The sequence below is a fragment of the Galendromus occidentalis genome, unplaced genomic scaffold (genome assembly GCF_000255335.2).
Source record: "Galendromus occidentalis unplaced genomic scaffold, Mocc_1.1 scf7180000077466, whole genome shotgun sequence".
In the NCBI taxonomy this organism is placed as follows: Eukaryota; Metazoa; Arthropoda; class Arachnida; order Mesostigmata; family Phytoseiidae; genus Galendromus; species Galendromus occidentalis.
In genome coordinates this window covers 325,250-345,322 of record NW_003805454.1, presented here as the reverse complement: position 1 = coordinate 345,322, position 20,073 = coordinate 325,250, and the positions used below count along the sequence as shown (strand labels likewise).

General features: G+C 51.0%; 4 protein-coding genes, 1 long non-coding RNA gene and 1 pseudogene across 5 annotated transcripts; 4 read left to right on the top strand and 2 right to left on the bottom strand.

Moving 5' to 3' along the window:
• The first annotated feature begins 583 nt into the window (after nucleotides 1-583).
• Rint1 (RAD50 interactor 1) lies at nucleotides 584-4,031 on the top strand. The gene is made up of 10 exons (XM_029111761.1): nucleotides 584-751; nucleotides 915-1,165; nucleotides 1,277-1,450; nucleotides 1,538-1,861; nucleotides 1,965-2,028; nucleotides 2,141-2,369; nucleotides 2,479-3,002; nucleotides 3,140-3,243; nucleotides 3,366-3,762; nucleotides 3,872-4,031. The coding sequence occupies exons 1-10, from the start codon at nucleotides 584-586 to the stop codon at nucleotides 3,971-3,973; spliced, it is 2,337 nt and encodes a 778-aa protein (XP_028967594.1). The 3' UTR covers nucleotides 3,974-4,031.
• A 1,647-nt stretch (nucleotides 4,032-5,678) lies between these two features.
• Nucleotides 5,679-7,871, top strand: LOC100906653 (uncharacterized). The gene is made up of 9 exons (XM_018639950.1): nucleotides 5,679-5,765; nucleotides 6,025-6,157; nucleotides 6,240-6,465; nucleotides 6,592-6,699; nucleotides 6,823-6,930; nucleotides 7,036-7,119; nucleotides 7,203-7,491; nucleotides 7,620-7,751; nucleotides 7,865-7,871. Coding segments are annotated over exons 1-9 (1,089 nt in total). The 5' UTR covers nucleotides 5,679-5,763.
• Nucleotides 7,817-8,653, top strand: LOC100903226 (uncharacterized). Its single transcript, XR_145518.2, has 3 exons — nucleotides 7,817-7,999; nucleotides 8,097-8,215; nucleotides 8,310-8,653. It is a non-coding gene; the product is annotated as an uncharacterized LOC100903226 (long non-coding RNA).
• A 423-nt stretch (nucleotides 8,654-9,076) lies between these two features.
• On the bottom strand, nucleotides 9,077-11,088 carry LOC100903080 (uncharacterized). The gene is made up of 6 exons (XM_003744400.2): nucleotides 10,886-11,088; nucleotides 10,614-10,699; nucleotides 10,351-10,504; nucleotides 10,083-10,224; nucleotides 9,578-9,922; nucleotides 9,077-9,476 (listed from the first exon to the last, which is right to left on the bottom strand). The coding sequence occupies exons 2-6, from the start codon at nucleotides 10,634-10,636 to the stop codon at nucleotides 9,358-9,360; spliced, it is 783 nt and encodes a 260-aa protein (XP_003744448.1). The 5' UTR covers nucleotides 10,637-10,699; nucleotides 10,886-11,088; the 3' UTR covers nucleotides 9,077-9,357.
• Nucleotides 11,089-12,145: 1,057 nt separating this feature from the next.
• On the top strand, nucleotides 12,146-16,184 carry LOC100906508 (uncharacterized). The gene is made up of 12 exons (XM_003744420.1): nucleotides 12,146-12,199; nucleotides 12,327-12,478; nucleotides 12,553-12,638; nucleotides 12,741-12,860; nucleotides 13,179-13,341; nucleotides 13,435-13,576; nucleotides 13,694-13,857; nucleotides 13,964-14,265; nucleotides 14,374-14,869; nucleotides 14,981-15,204; nucleotides 15,357-15,625; nucleotides 15,903-16,184. The coding sequence occupies exons 1-12, from the start codon at nucleotides 12,146-12,148 to the stop codon at nucleotides 16,182-16,184; spliced, it is 2,454 nt and encodes an 817-aa protein (XP_003744468.1).
• Nucleotides 16,185-19,114: 2,930 nt separating this feature from the next.
• Nucleotides 19,115-20,073, bottom strand: part of LOC100906361 (uncharacterized) — a 2,163-nt pseudogene continuing 1,204 nt past the window's right edge.

Sequence of the window (20,073 nt, the reverse complement as noted above, 5' to 3'; positions counted from 1 at the left end):
GTGAGGAGTCTGAGGCGTCCGTAGAGCTGCTGCAGGGTTGCATTCTATTTTGCGCGCGGATGAGGGAGGTCAGGTGCACTGTACGTGTCGCGTTCCGAACGACTCCAATGTGCGCGGAAATCCATTGGCAGAATGTTCTTTTCCCCCTTAGAAGGCTCTAAGTGCCTAATGAGCACCTCTTCGTCGTTTCCTCGTACCCCCCTCCAACCAGGGATCAATTGTAACGGCGTAGGGTCTACTTCGAGTCCAAAGCATGACTCTGTTCCATTTGGTGTCAAACGTGCGACCTGTCAAACGCCAAATCGGGGCTCTCTCGAAGGATGGAAGCTTTGTCCCGCAGTGACTCCATGGGAATGAATTCATCCTTCCGCATCGTGATTCCGTCGTAGAAACCCTCCCAAGATTGAAATCGAGCGTCGTCGCACCGAGCTCGACGCGCCGTGTGTTCGAGCCCCTCAACATCGGCTATTGCGAAACGTTGCCCGGTTGAGAACGCCGTAGCGGAGACCTGCCGGAGTGGAAAACGTCCGCCTCCTGAAGCAGATTCTTGTCCCACAGATAAAGTTGGCTTCAGAGCAGCACAATGTCCGAGAAAGCGGCGGAGCCTTTGGCTCCTCGGAAAGACCCTGTTCAGACGGCGGCTGTAGTTGATGAGCTGAACGCGGAGATCGGTGGGGACATGAGGCAGATTTCGAGAGCGAAACAGTACCATGAGAGTCTGCAAGCGAAAAAGAAGAGTCTCGAGCTCAAGGTGAGGAAGTAGGTCCCGACTCTACGCAGGACTCCGTGAACATTTCTGCTTTGCTTGAGTCGGGTCTCGAGGAAACCGAAATCCCTGCGAGAAATTCCGCATGCTTCCCTTCCCGGCGTAAAATGACTGATTTTCGGACGAGACCTTTCTAATCCTTCCGCAGATGCGACAAGTTAAGGAGAACGGACAGGCTGATCCCGAGCAAGTGAAAGGATTGCTGAACTTCGCGAGAGACTCCTTGGCGAAGATGGAGCTGCTGGAGGACGTTCACTGCCGAATTTTGAACGATGTGTCGACGCACCTCGAAAGCGCAAGTCAAGTCAAACAGGAGTTTGACACCTCCCTGGCTGACATACAGCGTTTATTGAGGTTACGGCAATATCTACAGTGGATAGCCAAGCTCGAGGACATCAGGTATGCGCCGGGCCCAACGAGGCACTATTTTCCGTGAAATCCTCCCCCGCCCAGCCTCACGATTCCAGCTTCCGCCCGGAGGACGCTCTGACGATGTTTCTTCGTTTGCAGTCAATATATCGAAGAGGCCGTCGAACGGGCCGATGACGGTTCCGCGATAGCTCACTTAGCGCTTCTGGTAGACGCGTGGTTGAAATTGAAAACTTCGGAATGCCATCATTTGATGTCTTTCCTCAAGAAGACGATCATCTATTGGCAGAATCTCCTGAAAGAAAAATTCGAAAAGTGAGTCGATCGGCGGATATTCTTCTCATCCGGCTCCTCATTCGTATCATCGAGTCGCTGAGCGTAACGATTGTTCCTTCTCTCCAGAGAGTTCGATCGAGTCCTTTCGTCGCTCGGATGGCCTCTGATCAACTCAACGGTAGCCGCGAACCTGAGCTGCACCCCAGATACGTTCGCCATGTTCGAAACAGCTTTCCTGAACCTCTACAAAATTCAACTGCCGCACGAACTTCTCATGCAAGAAAATCAAGCACCTTCAGCTAACGGGACATTGTTGCCCATCGAGATGATGGTGAAACCGCTGAAAAAGAGATTCCTGTTCCATTTCGTTAGCAAACGCCAGACGAATCGGGTGGACAAACCCGAGTGGTACCTCACCCAAACCCTAACTTGGATCCAGGATCATTCTGTGTAAGCGAGCCAGAACCGAAAACCGGCATATGTTGAGCCAAGTTTTTCCATCCTGAGGAGTGAAAACGGAAGCGCTAACGAGGTACTCTATCCGTGCAACTAGGTTTTGTGAAAAATTCGTGCAACCGATTTTAGCGAAGCACAATATCGAAGGAATCCACGCTACGGTCAGTGCAGCTTCCAACACAATCGGGGGTGTCACGCTAGAGATATTTCCTCGGAGTATCCCGGAAAAAAATCCCTACTCACAGCACGCGCTAAGTTTCTTCCGATTTACAGCTGGAGCTGATGCGGAGTTTAGTTCAAACTGCGATTGCCAAACTGGAAGTTGATCTCCCGTTGCTACTGGCGGAAGACAATGAGCTGCTGTTGACCCATACAATAGAGGAGGTCCTTCTGTTCCACGCTGAGCTCAGGAATTTCGGTTATCCCGCGCAGTTCCCTTGTATATTGAACGCTCTCACCACGGATAGATGTTTCATCAGGTGGATCGCTCTCGAGAAGAAGTGTGAGTCCCTTCTTTGTGTTTGTTGCTTCCGGCGAAAATCTTCCCTCGGTATCTTGATTCCCCTGAGCTCAAGGCGGGCCTCCATGTGACGATTGACCTTGATTTCCAGTTGCCGATGAGAAACGCGACAAGCTTCTGAGTTCCCCTTCGGCGTGGACCTGCCCTTACTCGCTAGAATCAGACATCGAGTCGGATCTAGAGGACACGCTGAAGGTGCCCGAGTGTGCCGAGGGCTTCATGATGTTACTGAGCTCAATGACTGAGCGCTATCGCCACCTGGAGAATCCGGAACATGCCTTAAAGTTTTTATCGCTACAGCAAATTCTCTTAGAAGACTTCAGAGTGTGTCTGCTACAGATTTTCAACTCGAGGATGGAAGGCGGCAGTCTGTACGACGTCTGTCCGATACTGAACGCCGCTCACTACGTCGTGTTCGTGCTCAATGAATGGAGCAATCAACCCTTCTTCATTAATCTTCTCGAAGTTTGTAACAAATTGGAACGACGTCGAGCTTCCACCCAGCAGAGTTTATGTTCGAGCGACGTCACTGAACCGACGTCGCCAGACTCCGACACGCCTTCAACCGTAGTCAACGCCAATCAGGCTTCGACGGAAGAAAGCGTCTTCGAACAGGTATTTACGGAGAATCTGCGCCTGGGACGAAGGTCCTCGATGACAACAATTATAATAATAATATGCTCAGATGCGTCGATTCCACCACGACCTGATTCCGGATTTAACTGAAGAGGCCTTCATACTTTCTCGTTTAGGTTACGGATCTCTTGGAGAAATTGTACAAGGATGCGATCTTGACAATGGTCGACTGTTTACTGTCCGACATAAAGATCAAATGTCGGGCCTATCACCGAGAAAAGTAGGTTCCTTTCGTCAGATTTAGACACGAGCTCGGGGTGCCGTCGGGCTCCTCGGAAACCTTCTGAAATGCGTCGAAATTCCGTCGTATTGTTCCGGTGAATCATAATTGTCATCCCGCAGATGGTTCTGTATGCCGGCGGCCACCCGGGACGAACCCCTAGCATTGACTCCAACGGCGTTTCCGATGCTGTCTCTTCTCCAATGTCATCTGTCGCGTCTGCACGCGGCACTGGCCGCACCTCTCTTCGCGATGCTCTGGCAGGGTTTGGCGCGAGGCTTGTCGTTGTACATCTACGAGGACATAATACTGGAAAACTATTTCTCGGAGGGGGGCGCCCAACAATTGGGTTTCGATCTCGAACGGAATCTGTTCCCCCTGTTCAGTCCGTATTCAGAAACGCCGGAGAACTTCTTCAAAGAAGTCAAAGAAGCCTGTACTCTCTTGAATATGCCGCGTGCTGTCGCATGGATCCTCCAAGAAACGTTGAAATCTGCTAGATTGACCGACGTTGTTCAGGTAAATGCCGTTTTGCGAGCCCAGAATCAGACTCTCGACTGGAATGCCTGCCCGGGAGCTCGCTAGTGTTTCCGACGGAAGCTAAGACCTATTTTCGGATTATTTGCAGGGGAGCGCTGCCCTCGAAGAACAAGGAGTTTTCAATTTGTCTCCGTCACAAGCGATGCATGTTTTATCGAAACGCAATGATCTCTCATCGACGTCGGCTTAGAGCGTCGACTACGTGCGACGGTGCGGAGTTGTCCAAAAAAAGTTGAATGAGCTGAAAGTGATTTTTATTTTATTTCAATCGTTGAATCATAGGCGTTATTTAATTCCAATCGAAAAATGGATTTAACTAAGAACAGAGGGTTTCATATGTGAATTTCCTCGGTTGATTAGCTTCCTTAGTGGTGTGTTTCGATTGATAGCGACGAGGCGAGCCAGAGATTGTCGGAGTCGGTGTTATTGAGGAATCGTTGAAGCTTCTCTCGATAACGACTCTCGATAACGACGAGAGATTTTGTTGTGAAGTTTTCGTGATGAAAGTACCAATCCAGCCATGAGCTCGAAATATATATTCTTTCCGGTAGCGTACTTCGCTTGACATATTTAGGTGAAATCTCAGTTACGAACACAAATAATCGCAGAGAGGCTCAGATACATTCCGACTGAGGTGGTGAGGGGGAAATGCCAACCGTTATTGTTCCTGAGTTCCATGAATTATTAATTTTATCCTCGAGTGAGCAGCTGAGGATGATTGACTCATAGAAGGAGTTACGACGCGGGCGGTACGAATGATTTGAATGACCGAGAGTAACCGTATGATCCGTTTGGTTGATGAGAGGATTGGTACAATGATTGATCGACGAACGCCGGCAGCCGGTCGCTCCTCGCGACGGTTTTGGAAAGTCGCTATCCGAGACGACTACGATGTATTAGAACCAGGTGACTGCGGTCGGTTAGAGCAAGCACATAGCGTCGGACGATTCAAAGTGTTGATGTCTGCCAATGTTAACCGCCTACTCGTGGTTGTAGATTGTAAATAAAAGAGTCACGGAGATACGTTGAGGTCGTCCCTGAGAATTTCAGGTGGTTCGTTAGTCCATCGCTCGAAGGGTGAGCTGGAAGTCTGCGTTGGTCGAGGAATTCTCCCTTGACTCGAGTGACCGAATCGACTCGAACGATAATACCCGAATCGGCCTGGAACGTCGGAGAGGTTCCGAGCTACAGGAGCTTGGGTTGGGTCGTCGTCCGGTACCGACAGTGCCTAGGGCGGAACCGGAAAAATCACAGTCTATCGAAAATTGGCCGGGTCGAGGGGAATCTAGGGAGCTGGCTCCAGTGAGGAATTCGTAGTACTAGGGGATATAGGTTGGAGAATCTCATCTCTACCGGTCGTGTGTCGGAACACGTATATTGGTACTGTTGATTGTGTTTCCTTCGCACGCTTTCGCGAGTCCGGGGGTGCTCGAAGGGTTGCATGCTGCACCATTGTTGGCCGCGCCGATTTGTTGCACAGCGCTCCGAGCATCGCCACAATACCGAACATCACAGCGCGGAATCGCAACGGGAGACTAAGTTCGCGTGGGAGGAGTAACAGGAGACTGTAGTATCGATTCCGCTCCCTCTGAGCGAGTCGCGCAGCTCATACGGATGACACGGTTCGGAGTTTAGAAGATGATGGAGAGCAAAACTTCGTTTTTCAGATTCGGAAAATAAAACCGCAGAGGCTGGAGGAAAGCAGGAGATTCGTTCAGTCTTCTGGTCCCCTGAAACTTGATATGCTCCGAGTTCTTGTTCGGAATGCTCTTGAGAGGAGAAACCGCTGACGCGATATTCACTTGACGAAGGGGCCCCAGCTCCAACGTCAGTCATCTCTGATCGGAACACGAAGTTCGGCGTCCGTGAGAGGCCGCGACAACGTGGCACGATCAACGTCCGCCATTACGAGTTGGCTCCCTCGGCGCGATCCGTTGTTCTTAGATCGGGGAAGTTCGGGAGGGATCATCTCATTTTGGAATGTGAGTTAAAATCATTCGAAATTCCTCCTCGGTCAGCTTCGAAACCCATTCTCGACAGCTCAGATCATCAGCCGTCGGGATGGAATCCCCTCGAGCACGCTCTCCGAATGGGGGAAGATTTGATCCGTCGAAGCGGTATTCCGACGCGGTCAATTTCCGCCGTCCCTGATATTTATGGGGATTGCCGGAAAGTGGACCGATCGTCTTGTCCTTGAGCTTTCGATCCGGGCGGGTATTACCCTCAATCTCGTTCATATAGGTGGGGTGGTTTGAACAAAGCAGCAGCTGCCAGTCTCACGAGGCAGCAAGAACGGTTCTGCTCATCCATCAAAGATATCGACGACAAAGATCAAGGATGGGGAGAACTTGCTGAGCGGGAAGAGTCAACAGAGGTTAGTTCCCTGAATTCTTTCCCGATTCGCTTCGATCGAGAGATACACTAATGGGGGTATAAGTTTCCTATCATCCACACAGGTCGGCTGGGGAAAGTCGAACGGCGCGACTCCCCGATCATCGAATACCGGCTGGGGCAATAAAAACACGACTTTTGCATTGCGAGGTTGGGGCGCAAAGCGAACCCCAGCACCCTCGCCAGATTTGAATTCAAAATCGGGAGGTCAGACACAACTGATAGAGACGGTCGAGCCGAGGTCTCCCGACCTTACTTTACCGAAGAGTATCGATCCACAGATGGTCAACGGTGAGACTCGTGCTGAAAGAATGAGGTTCAGCTCATCGACGATTGAGAAGTGTCTACCCCCTCATTTGTCTCTTAGGGCTCGCGGGGCCCAGCAAAAAAACCTAGATCTCGATCATTCTTTTCCAGGTCGGGGTAGCCAGCAACCCGTTGCAGGGAACGCGAAGACCAGTGTTCCTCATGTGATCAAACAACACATAGCTCTCACCGCCGGCCGCTTGCAAAAGAATACACCAGGTACGCTGAGAATCATGAAATCGAATTCCTTCACTCGGCCGCAATGAACACGAGTTGTCAGGATTCCGTACGAGCGAATTCCCCGCTGTACTTGTCGGGTCCTGATTCTCGTTTTTCGAACAGCCATCTCATCACAAAGCGCCACGGTCGATCCGGCATGGACCGTGCAGCGTCCTCCGAGTTCGACAGGAACGGAGCGCCATTCTGGACGAGTTGAAACCGGCATGAAGGGTAAGATGCTCCGAATCTTCGCAGACCGAATGTTCTCATGATGAGCTCGAGGATTCTCCGCTCCGCTCTCGTTTTCACTTGTGAAAATTCCTCTTTGCTGCCAAGGATTCCCCGATACCTACAATTTACCAGCTTCCCGTGGTAATGGCATCCGAATAGGGAGTGCGCAGTCAAAGCCTCTCCTCAATGGTCAGAAATCTTTTTCGGATTCTCTGCAACCGATTCGACCAGTTTATGACTCGACGATGATCTAATCCTCCGTATACTGTCAGGTCGGAGTCCTCCCGTGCCTCCTCTACAGACGCAAACTGGGATGACCCGCTTAACAGAAGCCCAGACTGCGGTACGAGGGACTTCGGCAAGCCCGACGCGAGCGACTGTGTCGCCCCCGAAGGCAGCTGTGGACACTTCGGCCTCAAGTGTCGCATATCCGCATCATAGGCTGGGAAGCCCAGTCGTTCGGCAACGAGTACCACCGAAGGCTCCGGCGCCAAAACCCGATATCATGGCAATGAGAGAGAATCCGAACATCCACACGAGAAATCGCGTCAGGGATGCGGAGTGCGTAGTTTCGAGAATTGGGACGCCGAAACGTCGACGTCGGAAACCGACACCGATCGGTCGAGGGACTCACCGTTCGAGTCTCCCCCCGACCGTCCTTGCTCGCTGATGACGCTATTTCCTTCCAGTATATTACCTCGATCTTCGCATCCGGGGTCTCGGTCCGTAGAGCACAACCGCATCGATATGTTTGTCGTCGTCAGAAGACAGTGCGAGCGATTCGCAGAACTAATTGCTCTTCTGAAAGACAACCGGCACCGGTCACCTACGTTATTGATCGTGGAAAGATCGAGGACGGACCCTTTGTTATTGAGCGCCGTACTCTGCTTGGCTGGTCTACCGACGTCTTCGACGAGCGTCCAAGGAATTCCAGATTCTAAAATGATAAGGGTCATTTGTTCTGATGAGATCGAGACGAATAAGGACTCGGCGCAGATGATTGTCAATGTTGATATGGTGGACACATTGGATCAAATCGGCGGGAGGATGAAGCTCTTGGACAGCAGCGGTGAGTTTCTTTTAATTCCGGAGAGCGAAGACTGTGTTTTCTCGACTCTTCTTGGCATCGCTGCATATGTCCGACAATGAATCCTCTTATCGAGCAGGAGTGATGAAAACTCTTCTTCTTGCTGTGGAAGACGCGGGACGAGCGTCCAATTTGGCGAAAATGTTTTGGAACTGCGGTCTGCCCGTGCCTCGGCAGATAAGGAGCTTCCTCGGCCCGGTGAGAATTCCATCTTTTGATTTTATCCGCGACCTACGACGCTTCTGGACGAGTTTGCCATGACTCCGAGAGAACTCTCGATTTCACCTTCCAGGAATTTCAGTGAATCGCCGGACTCGGATACCTACATTATCAAGCGGCGGTGGTGTGGATGGATACAAAGTCGAGGGCATCGGCTTCGGATGAGATTTGATTTGGTGGAATAAATAAGTATGTCCTAGTTGTTAATGTATGAAGAAGATGTTCCCTCGTGGGCCGTATGTCCGATAGTCGATTTCTCTCCGTTATGATTTGTTTCCCAAGCATTTTCCTGTAGATGGACCTTGGCATATTTGTACAGAAGATACTCTGGACGTGAACCTTATGTTCGAGATATGATCATTTATCCGAGCATCAGAGAGTCCATTTAGCCGAGTCTCAATAAAATATAATATTATATATCCTCGACTCGCGAGTTCTCGTTTCCGCTGTGCGGCAAGATACGGCAGGTGGCTGCTTCCCCAATGCCTGAAACCTAATGCCACGAATCTTGTGGGTGGAGATGCCAGGTTGAGTTAGAAGCAATCATCTCTTCGCCTCCCTATAGAATTCCGTCGATACTCGCGCCACGATGAGCGGCCGAATTCGGAACCTGCTTATACTGACACTTCAATCCCGACTCAGTGATGAGTGATGACGATTAGAGTCGGCCTCCATTCCGACGATGCGCTGTGACCATCAGACAACATCATAGGCTCTTGGATTTCAAAGGTCGTTTATATTAACTTGAACATGAAGGGGCACCTCAGCTTGGTGCAAGGCCTTTTCAGTTCATTCCGACATGGAAGTCAGTGTTGACCAATTCAGATGAGAAGATTGACAGGAGCGAGTATCTAACAAATCAACAATTGTGGAAAGCCTGAGAACTTCTCCGACGTTTACAAACCGCGATCAGATGTGAATTCACAGTATCAAACTGAACATACTCATTCAGCTCCCAGCTACAGATACAACCAAAAAAGTCGATCCCTGTCTGGGGATGAAGAAACGAACCAACGGGGGAAATGATGAGAGAGAAACTTTAATGTAATGAAAAGTCCCGGAGGGATGCTAGGGTTCCTCGGAAGAGCCTTGGGGTCGCTCCGAGTTCTGGCTCACGGCAGTCAAACGATGTACGACTCCAGCTCGAAGGGCATCCCCAATCCACACTTGAACGAAGCGGAGACAATCGCGCGGCATTTATTCTTATCGAACTCTTCCATGAAGAGAGTCTTCATCCTCCCTAGGGTGCATGAAATCTGTGTTAAACGACGTTGTCATTCAGGACCTCGATATGCTTTCATACGATTCCATTCCCATCAGAAATCGGAGGCGGCAACTCACCCTCATTCCTCAAGAGTTCGCCTCGGCCGGCCAATTCGGCCAGAGACGACACCATGTCGACATTGATCACAACGTCCACGGGACCGCGCACTTTCCGCAAGTCCCGAGCCCTGACAACCTGCACGAGCGTAGCCGACTTCCCCGACATCTCCGCCGCAACATTCGACAAACACAGCAGTGCTGTCATGAGAACGATGTCGGTCTCGTTCACCACGACAATTACTTTCTGAATTGTCGGAACCTTCTTCACGAGCTCTACGCATTTAGCGAATTTCGCTCGAAGAGAATCCACTTTGATGAAAGTCGTCAGACTGTCGCAATCGCTATCGTGGCTCACGAAGGAATCTAGAAAGGATGAGCGTTATCGATATTCAAGCACCCGAAGAATGAATTGCGGAAATCGATTAAGACTTCGCCACCCTAAGGTCAATTCTGACTTCGCCTGCCGTGAATCGAATCAGACTGAGCCCATCGATCGACTATTTCATAGGCTAAGACGACAAACCGTCGGGATCCATTTTCGTTGAATCTTCCCCACCGTCTTGCGTGGGAAGAGCACGATCCTCTTCCATTGTCTCCGCTGCGGGGCTCTTCCTCGGAGGTGAAACGGACCCCACATAACAGTCATAGGGCTGCTCACCGCGTTCCTGCGGAATGCGGTAAAATATTAGAATCCAAAGACCAAGCAGTCGGGGGCGCTCAGTAGCGCTGGAATGTGCTGTCCGCGATCTATTCGAGCAGCGCATCTAGCGTGTTGCGAGTCGCATCCTCACCTCGGTATCTGTCTGCCAGGTGTGCTCCGCGTCGTCGTCTTGGAAATCCGTGTCGAGATTGCAGTCGACGAAACCATGATCGACGATTACCTCTCTGACTTTAGATCTCGGCGAAATTACGGAGGAGTCTACGCATTTGTTCGGCTGGTTTCGGCTGCGGATAGCGGAGAGTAGGAGGCGGGTTCCAGCAAAAAAACGTCCAAGACATTCGATACCCCATCATGGATTTCACTTTCAGTGACAAGCTCGGTCGAAAAACTCACAAGACTGTTGTGAAACCAAGCATGATTCTTCAGCACGAATTCTTCACTAGAGATGATTGGCAAAAGAGATAACCGAATCGGAGAGACTGGAAAATCGTGGCGTGTTTCAAGCAGACACCCTCACCATATTCCATGCTTATCCAAGGTCATTCCTCAATATGACCATGCTATGTCGGGATAAAATCACGGATAACTTCTAGGGACCGATTCGAGAAACAGCGCAAGTTCCAGCAAAAATGAGCCACACAAAGCAGCGGACACACCATGCTTACCGATTCCGATCTATATCGAGGACGAATTTCACCGATCGTGGACGTTTTCCCGAGGTCAATGAGCGAGCGACGAAGCGCGACTGAGCCGTAATTCGAAGGAAATCGCACACATCCCGTCCAAAGTTGCGTACATCGGGTGGAAATAAGAGCGTCAGTGATTTCCAAACGGAGAAACAACTGCCGCCGGAATTCCCCTCCCAACCGAATCCACCACTGAATGAGAATATTCAGCGCGATGGATGTCGGTCGACCGAGTTTCGTGAATTCGTGTCGAATTCTCACTTCTCAATCCAACGGTCTTTGAGAAAGTTCGCGCCAGTCTGCCTTTTTCAAAAATGGCGCCATCTCTGCTCCGGAAGTGACTTTCTGTTTACATCGCGACCCAAACCTTCTCCTACAACTCCGGTCCTCACGTGGACTAGACACGGCGCGTGTTTGAGCTTCAATGCATGAACTTTCCGGCGGGCAGACCTGGAGGAATACTGCCGGAAATGGCTGACACTACCATGCAACAGAACAACAGAGGTCGACCACGGAGGGGCCGGGGTACTCGGCGGCCGAATCGATTGTAAGATTATTAGTTCTTCTTATCTCGGTCTCTCTCCGTCTCTATCATTGCCCAGGTAGTGCCTGTGGATGGTTATGAGGGAATCCGTCCATGCCAGTTTTCCGTTCGACATCGGTTGCGAGTTGCCAGCTCGCATAGTGTCGAAGAGTGTTCGGTAGCAGTCGTGCAGTCAAGAAGTCCCGAGCCCGGGCTTGAGTGATCATCATCTGGGCCAGAGGGGGATAAAGTTTCGAGCGCGGAAATGGGATTCGATGTGCGACTGCATGCCTGGATAATATTTTATTCTCTGTCTCTCGCATTCTCAGGAGAAGCAATGGACCACCACAAGACCGGCGTCATTTCCCAGGGAGAAGTAGACCTCTCCCTCTGCAGAGACGAGCTGACACTTATCCGTATATTGAACATCCGACTGAGCACCCCTTCCCTCCGCCGTATGGAGACCCACCCCCGTGAGAGAATTCGAAACTATTGAAATTGGGAATATTCGTCCTGTGTTCTGAGTTTACCCTCCTTACCTGAAACTCGCGCTAAGTTTTGAGTATGTGAATGATTCAAGGCGGTATTCTGCGTCTTGGTCCTGGTGGAATCCCATTAGTAAAGAGGAGATTTTGCGCACATTCCATCCTCGCGAATGTAGTGCTTGCGGAACATTCTCTCCTGATCCGTGGGCTGTAATCGTGCACTACTGTTCGATGGAGCACTATAAGAATTACCTGAAATCTATCAACGATCCGAGCGGCGAAAAGGTGGGAATGCAACGAGAATGCGTATATCTCATTCAGAAATTCCATGTTTTCTCTCAAGCCTGTGATGGGGAGCCGAAGGCTCTCGTTGAACGAAAGGGAACCCCTCATGCGGATTCCTTTTTTTCAGGGGTTTCGATGCGAAGCTTGTCAAATTGACGTCTTCAGGAGGCTGGACGTCAATAATCACTTCCAGAGTTCGAAGCACCGATCAACCCTGCTGAACCTCAGAAGAGACCTCAAATCAGCTGGTTTCGCAGTACCTCAGGAAGAAGAGGGCCCGTGAGTGATCAGATTTCCTTCGCTGAGATCGCAGCCGCCTGGTCCAGTTTCTGATCGAAAACTCGAAATTCCAGGCCCGAACCCCGTCTTTCGAAAACCCCGTCGAGAGCTGCATCGACAGAGGACCAAGCCGTCGAGGATGCACAACCGCCAGAGAGTCGTAAGGAGCCACAATCTGTAGATGGCGGGGGTTCGAGGAAAGAGACTAACCGTCAGAAATCACGATGCGTGGCAAGATTCTAATGAACGAGAATATTTCCAGAGTCGAGGATCGAGACTAGCACTCCAAAGAACGAGCGGGTACCCTCGAGGAGCGACGAGCATCGATCAGATGAAGACAAGAATTCCAAGAAACACCAGTATTTCTTGAGCTCGGAGGAAGGTTAGCATTTTAGCATCGACCTCGGGAAGAGGAGAGCTCGCCGTATTTTCCGTATATCGATTCTTGGTCGCGGTGCGAGCGGGACTCGGCGGTTCCGGCGAGACATCTCGAGACTCTAGACTCAAGACAGAACTCTTAGAGTTGATTGTTTCGAAGACGAGTGACATCTGAGGATCAAGCCGGCCCTTAGCGTCGTGGAGCCGCCGGGAATCGATTGAATGCTCCGGGAACATGGTTGCTCTGACGCTATGGATTGGCTCTTACCACGAGTTCCTCCACTGACGGCTCTTACGGTATGCAAAACTCTCCGTATTCCAGAACAGAGTGACGACGAGAACTTGAACGCCGAGAGCCAGCAAGCGACACCTTCTAAATCGAGAGCAGAAGCCAACTGCAAACCGAAAGTGCTTGTCATCAGTGCAAAAAGTCTCGTCGACAAGCGAAAAGCCATAATTTCCAAGCTCAGCAATTGTACGGACGTGTAAGTCGGCAACTTTTGAACTCAGTTCCCTCGATTCGCCCGCCCAGGGTGCTGCCGATCGGAGAGAACTGATTTCTTTCTTCTTATTTTTAGACGCGATCTCACGAAGCATCTCCGGCAGATCAGTGGGAGCAGGTCGGAGGAAAAATCCGCCCGGAAAGCTCTGCCGGGGGTCCCATACTCTGACCGGGAGATCGAGCAGCAGGAAACTTTCGGTGAAGCTCGAGCTCAACGGGTAAGAAGACCTCACATGGAGGCGAGCTGAAATTCCACCGCCCCTTGAAATATTCCTGAGATTTAGGGAGACGAGGGAGTCGCGCATCTGTCTGACGTATTTGTTTCCGGATGCCAGACTCAAACTGATAAGTTGGAGCTGGGGGCGGACGACGACAGCAGCGACTGTCCTCCTGTCGTGAAGAAAGAATCTCGAAGCGCAGCCAGCAAAGCTCCGCGAACTCCCCAGCGCAGAGACGATGTCGCCGAAGAATGCACGGTCGTGCCGACGCCCGCTCAGCCGTAAGTATCGTCCAGCGCGATTCGATCCATATAGATGCAATACGGAAACTACGGATCAACAGTCACGAATGTCGCGATCTCCGACTAACGCCTGCTCGAATTTCAGACCCCCCGAGACGATCTCCGACACGGACACCGATGACCAGGAGTCACCTCAGCGGCGACCAACCTCGTCGGTGAATTCATTTGAGTCGCTCAAGTCCCAAGTCCATCCGAACGAATTTGGGAAATTAGCCGCAGTCGTTGCGCAGGAAGTCGCTCTCGTCGAGAAGCTGCGCTATTTGGGTCAGACTCTACCGTGTATAGAGGCTCTGCTGGCTCAAATGAGGCAGGAGCACCAAGACGCTCAAACGCAGATCGGGTTACTGAGAACAGCAAAGAATCGCCTCATCGCGGCCATCACCCAAGGTCAGTGCTCACCTCCGGATGGAGGTCTCCGGTTGTGAGCGTAGGTCCGCGGAAGCAGAGCATCGAGATTCTGGCAATCGATGACAATTCTTCTTTTCCCTGCCTCAGGACCACCCGCGCCTCAGAGTTTGGATGTTTTCAATCCGAACTCGATACTGAATACGATTCTGCAACCGTCAATATCCACTGGTCTCGGAAGCATGCCGTGGTCTACGACGAGCTCCAACGCGAACTTCTCGACTTTCCTCCACAGCCTCGGGCTTCCGGAAAGCGCCATGTCCCCTCGGATATCCTCTGCTTTCGGAGTGCCGAACGGCAATAGCTCATTGAACAGCAGTCTCGCAGAGACCGTTGCTAGCACCAGCGTCCAAGCTCCGTGCACACCTTGTGGCACAAATGATAAGAAAAGAACCGCCTCTCGGGATTCGCGTTGTAATGAATCGAAACGGAGCAAAAACGCGGAGTTCGACGAACAGCTCCACAGCGAAATTGTCCTCGTAGTCAAACTCAGCGAGAGCTACGTCTACACGAGCAGTAAGGATGGCATCGTGAAGCGAACCCCCCTCCAAGACGGAGCCGGAGCAGTGGTCTCCTACAAACATTGGTGAGTCTGGACATTGGAGGGAGTCTTTCGGAATTCCGAGAACGATCGGGATCGGAACGAAACCCTATCGGAAGATAGTCTCTAACGAATCGTCCGGCATCTCTTCCGCAGTGCCAGCGATTCGAATTCGAAACTGCCTACGGTGTGCGCGTACATGCTCGAAGTCGTTGTGCACAAAAAGCTCAAAAGCGTCAAAGTGATCACCGGCTCGAATGATTGCGCGATTCGAGTTTTCGACGCAGTCAGTGGTAACCTCATGAAAGTTGTGCCGGTTCAAGCAAGAGTGCAATGTGGGCTAGTTCATTGGCAGAAAATATACGTCGGGCTGAAGAGCGGTGAGTGTCCCGCATCGGGAACAAGATCTAAGCCTCTGACGGCTCTATTGATCGACCCCAGGAATTATTGATACGGAGAGTTGTCATGCAGTCAGTGAAAAATGGGGAGACAGCGTCCCGAAGGATTTAGGCGAACGCCTCTCTACTTGCAGGCTACATCCAGGTGTACAATATAGTCGACCAGCGGTATATCGTCGAATCGCAACATAAACAGGTTCCGAAACTAATGGCCGTTAATGAGATTCTGAATTCGAAATCGATTGTCATCGTCACCGAAGAGAACTCCGTCTTGATCCGCGACGCTGGAACGTTGTTTGTTTTGCACGCCATCGATCGATTGGATCAGGAAGTGAAGGCTTTAATGGTCAAAGATGATCATATTTTGTTGTGCGGCAAGGACAAGCTCTACGTGTTTGACAAGGTAAGAGTTCTGAGCGTGAGGATCGTGTAGCACTTCAGCGGTCGAATTCTGCATCGATCGAGCTTCTCGGACGACAGTGGGGTTCTGCAAAGAGTAATCTAATTCTTGTTCGGAACGCGATCGATGGAATTTGTCGGCCTTTCTGAACCATCGGAGCGGAGGCTCAAAATCGCGTCTGATCGATCTTTTTTCGAACTCCCTATTCGCGCAGAATAGTGAAATATTCATCGTTACTCCTGACATATTAATCTTCGAGAAATTCCCTTATCTATTGCAGAACGCCAAGCTGAGCCTCACCGTGGACCTGTCGAGCAGCGTGTACTGCGCAGTTCCCATGAAGAGTGGAGCGCTTTTTGCAACGACCGAGGGGTGTCTGCGGAGCTGTAAATGGAAAGGATTCTTCGTGGGCAACGAAATCGTGCAAAACACGATCGCCTTCTCGAGAGATATCCGGGCGATCGTCACGTCCATGGACGGCTCGGATGCGAAGTCCACTGTCGCATTGGCCACCGATTGTGGACGCGTGATTGTTTTGAGGCTGACGAGCAGAAGTTGTTGAGCATATAGGAATAAAATTAAGATTGCGGGAACGATTTGCACTCATTGAATCCTCGGTCGCCCATGGCCTATTCAGCTGAAGTGAATCAGAGCGATCTTCACCGGCTAGCTCTGAATGTCTCCTCGAAAATATATCATCGCTTCGTGATCGCCCGATGGACTGCGTACGCTCAATTCAGGTCAGAGATAGAACGGCACACAGAACTCCGATCCGGAGCTGGTCTTCGATCGAGATGCCACGACAAAATGCCGTCGGCTAAGTCATGGAGAACTGTCCCTCGTACCACGCAGCAAGGCGTCTTCTTGAATGAATCTTCATGAATCTTTCGTTGACCGGTTCAGAAGGAACTTGGCTGGACTAGTGGGAACGGGCAAATCTCAAGCGAGCAAGGCGAGATCCGCCAGGTCTTCGAGTGCGGCGTCTCTTCGCGGGGGGCGGTCACGAGCTCGCAGGCAAACAGTGGGAGCGGCCTTCCTCAGACAGGAACCCACGTGGCACAGGGAGAGCGTATACCACTAGACTTTCCTTTCTCGAAACAGTCTGACAAGGAACTTTGCCCGATATGAACCCCTGGACGGCTCGGTAATGTTCCCCCGAGCACGAACAACGGAGAGTACGCGGAAGATGATTTGGAAAACAATCCAAGAACGCTCCTGTAGGATACTTGGTACTTTATGTACAGGTACCACCGTTCTCGGATGGAATCCTCGGACACGATCTACGATCCTAGCAGAGCCGGAAATTTTTCAAAGAATTCCAGTTGGAGAGATGTAATTGCGTGAAATCTTGTACGGTCGCTGGGAAGTGCCACGAACGCAACATCTCCTCCCGTCTTGAGATGTAGGAGATGACATGTCGGAGTTCACGCTTTTCGATTCGAACCCGTTCGCGGAGATTTTAATAGTTTAGGATCCGGCGACAGACTCCTTCCCCAGACTTGTCACACCCGGTCGGAGTCCAGAATCAAGGTGGAGATTCCGCACGTCACGAATCGGTTGAGGACAGCTCGATATCCAATTGTGAGCCATCACTCAAGAGGATGCGTTCGCAAATACCATACGTACCGGAAAAAAACTCTCGATTGGCGACGAAGCGCGAAGTGTCCGCGCCTTGCGAGCTTAGGTTTTTCTGTCTATTCGGGCGATCATGGGAGGCATTCGGAATAGCACGGCGTTTTTTCTCGTATCAATCATTCCACAATATTCAGCGCTCTGCATAAATTCGCCAATGGTCCTGTCGGCCTCCGTTGATACGCCACATGAGGATAATGAGTTCCGCGAAACATAAGTCGTATCCACAGAATAGTACGTTGAGCGAGGATATGAGCTATGGATCTCTGCTGGCACGACACCAAGCGACTCGGATCGAACGCACCGTCCTGGGCGAGGAATCCTGACTGGCTGGCTGGCGGGCTGGGACCTCTGAGGAGAGATTCGCTCCGGGAGCGGCGGGATCCCCATGATAGCGAGCGGGAATTCCCGCGACGCTGTTGAAGCTTGAATACTACCGATGGAGATCTGCAACCTACTGTCACTAACGGGCTCCTTGGGAGCTCCGTCGCGGTGATTGCGTCACATAGACACAATAACAGCACACGCGCAAATACGCACAACACCCTCACAACAGAGCCAGGGCTGGCACGGTTCCCGGTCGCAGGAGCTCGGTTCTCTTCCTCCCTACCTATGATGATTCTAACCATACCATTATGAGTGTAGATCATTTATTGGAGGAATATCAAATTATGTAATAAACACTCCACGCGGCGATCTGCACTGACAGCTTGGGGCTTCACCCCTCAGAGAACATAGACAGATTACTGATGGGGAAAGACCATCCGCATCGGTAATCGGACATCACCATCGTTAAGAACCAGAGTCGCCATCTTGAGCGGGAAAAAAATATATCTCTAATTAGTCAAGTCAGGAGGGAGAACAAGTGCGAAAATCGTGGACCCACCCGAAAGCTCCGACCGCAGTCGCGATTTATTTATCGGACTCGGTTCAGTCTGTCACAGACGATTAAGCCAGTTGCGGTCCTCAGACCCCTCTGACCCGTCTTCGACTAGTTCCCTCGGGAAATAATCCCGAATCAGTGCAGATCACCCGCTTTCGGAGCTGGGGATTCATTTTATCGTGTACTCTCTTAGCGGTCCAGCGATTTGTACATCGCATTTTGAAGTCAGAAAAATCAACTCACGCCAGAAGTTCTCCTTCACGAACTCTCCGCGCATCCTGCCAAACCAACTACCTTGAGTGTAAGACATCCCAACCGGTTAGTGGGTAATCAAGTATCAGTGCTCGGCGCTTAAAAATTGCGTGCAACATACCGTGGAAGAGAATCGTCTCTCAAGATCAGATTATCATCGAATCCGGTGCAACTTCGAAGTGCCAACCACGGATTACCATCGACACCTCGCCCAGCGGCGCGAGGGAACCAGGTTGGGTGATCACGAGCACGAGCAACAACAATAGGGACCCAAAGCTCATCCACCCCCCAAGTCCTACACAATGAGCGATTCAGAAACAACAGATCGTCCGGAGAACAATCAACGGACTCCTCAAGGAGATCAAAGAAATATCCAAGGTTTGTCGCCGACTCAACCAGCCAATACGTCTCAGCAAGACGCCTTTGACACATATGGAGATCGAGCAGAAAGCGACCCCAACTCAAAGACTCGCGTCAACAGCCTTGGCTCCTGATTCCCCTTAAGCAGGCCCGGCCTTGACTCATCAGTAGAGCCTGGACTTTCAGGCACTAAAAAACTCCAAAATAGGCAGGCAAAAAGGCACTAAAAATCTGCGAAATAGGCATGAAAAATAGGCAAAATAGGCAAGAAAGGCACTTAAAACCTGAAAGAAAAAGCACTCCGAACTAGACCGAGGAGGAGCAAGAACATGAAACGTGTGATTTCGTAAGGAGATGGGAGCTCTTTATTCTACTGGAGTTACATTGCACATCGGTATCATGTGAAACTTGGCATTTTCCGGCGTCAGACCGTGCCGTCGATCGGAGAGAAGTGATTTGTAGCGGGAGAAGGACCGCTCTACATCCACACTGACTGCAGGAGCGTACTTGAAACAGGAAATTTCGGCGACAGACATCTCCGCGATTGAGGGGCCACCTGCCTCACCTGAGAGAGCCCTTTCGATTTGGGTCAAAATTTCAAACCCTCGATTTTGTTGGAGGACACGTTTCAGTTTGCTCTTTACCATCTCTCCCTTGGGTCCCTCGGCCTCATTGATGCGTTGTTTGAATTCGTTGAAAATTTTGAGCGTCACGCTCAGCATCTGCGAGCTACATTCTAGTTTTTTTATGTAGTCGGGCAGAGCCGAGAAATTCGCAGCGATGAAAGTGAGGTGTGACTTCACGCTCGTATTGAGCAACAAATCCTTGGACTTCTTGATTGCAGCGGCTTCGCTTTCGTCGAGCCCCTCTAACACACGTTTGATGTCCTCCAAATGCCTCGCGTAGTACAGAGCCGCGGAGAGCCAGGTGCCCCATCGAGTGAGTATGGGCTCAGGAGGCGAGGGCACGTTTGGCGCCGTGGCTCGAAGAACTCGGATGCGAGGAGGCGCTTTTAGGAATATTTTCTTGACATTGGCAATGATGCTGTCCACCTCCGGGAACAGAACACGTATCTCTTCACATACTCGATGGATTCCATGCGCCAGGCATGTTACGTGAATCATATTCGGGAAAAGAACCTTTAAGCCGGCAGCGGCTTTCTTCATATAAGGTGCTGCATCACTGACGAACAGCAGCACTTTGTTATGCTGGATACCTTCTGGCCAGAGCAAATTCAAGGAGTTCATGAACGCCTGAGCAATGGTGGCATGGTTTGTCCGCTCGACGATTTCCGAATCGATCAGGTATGGAGTCGAACTTTCCT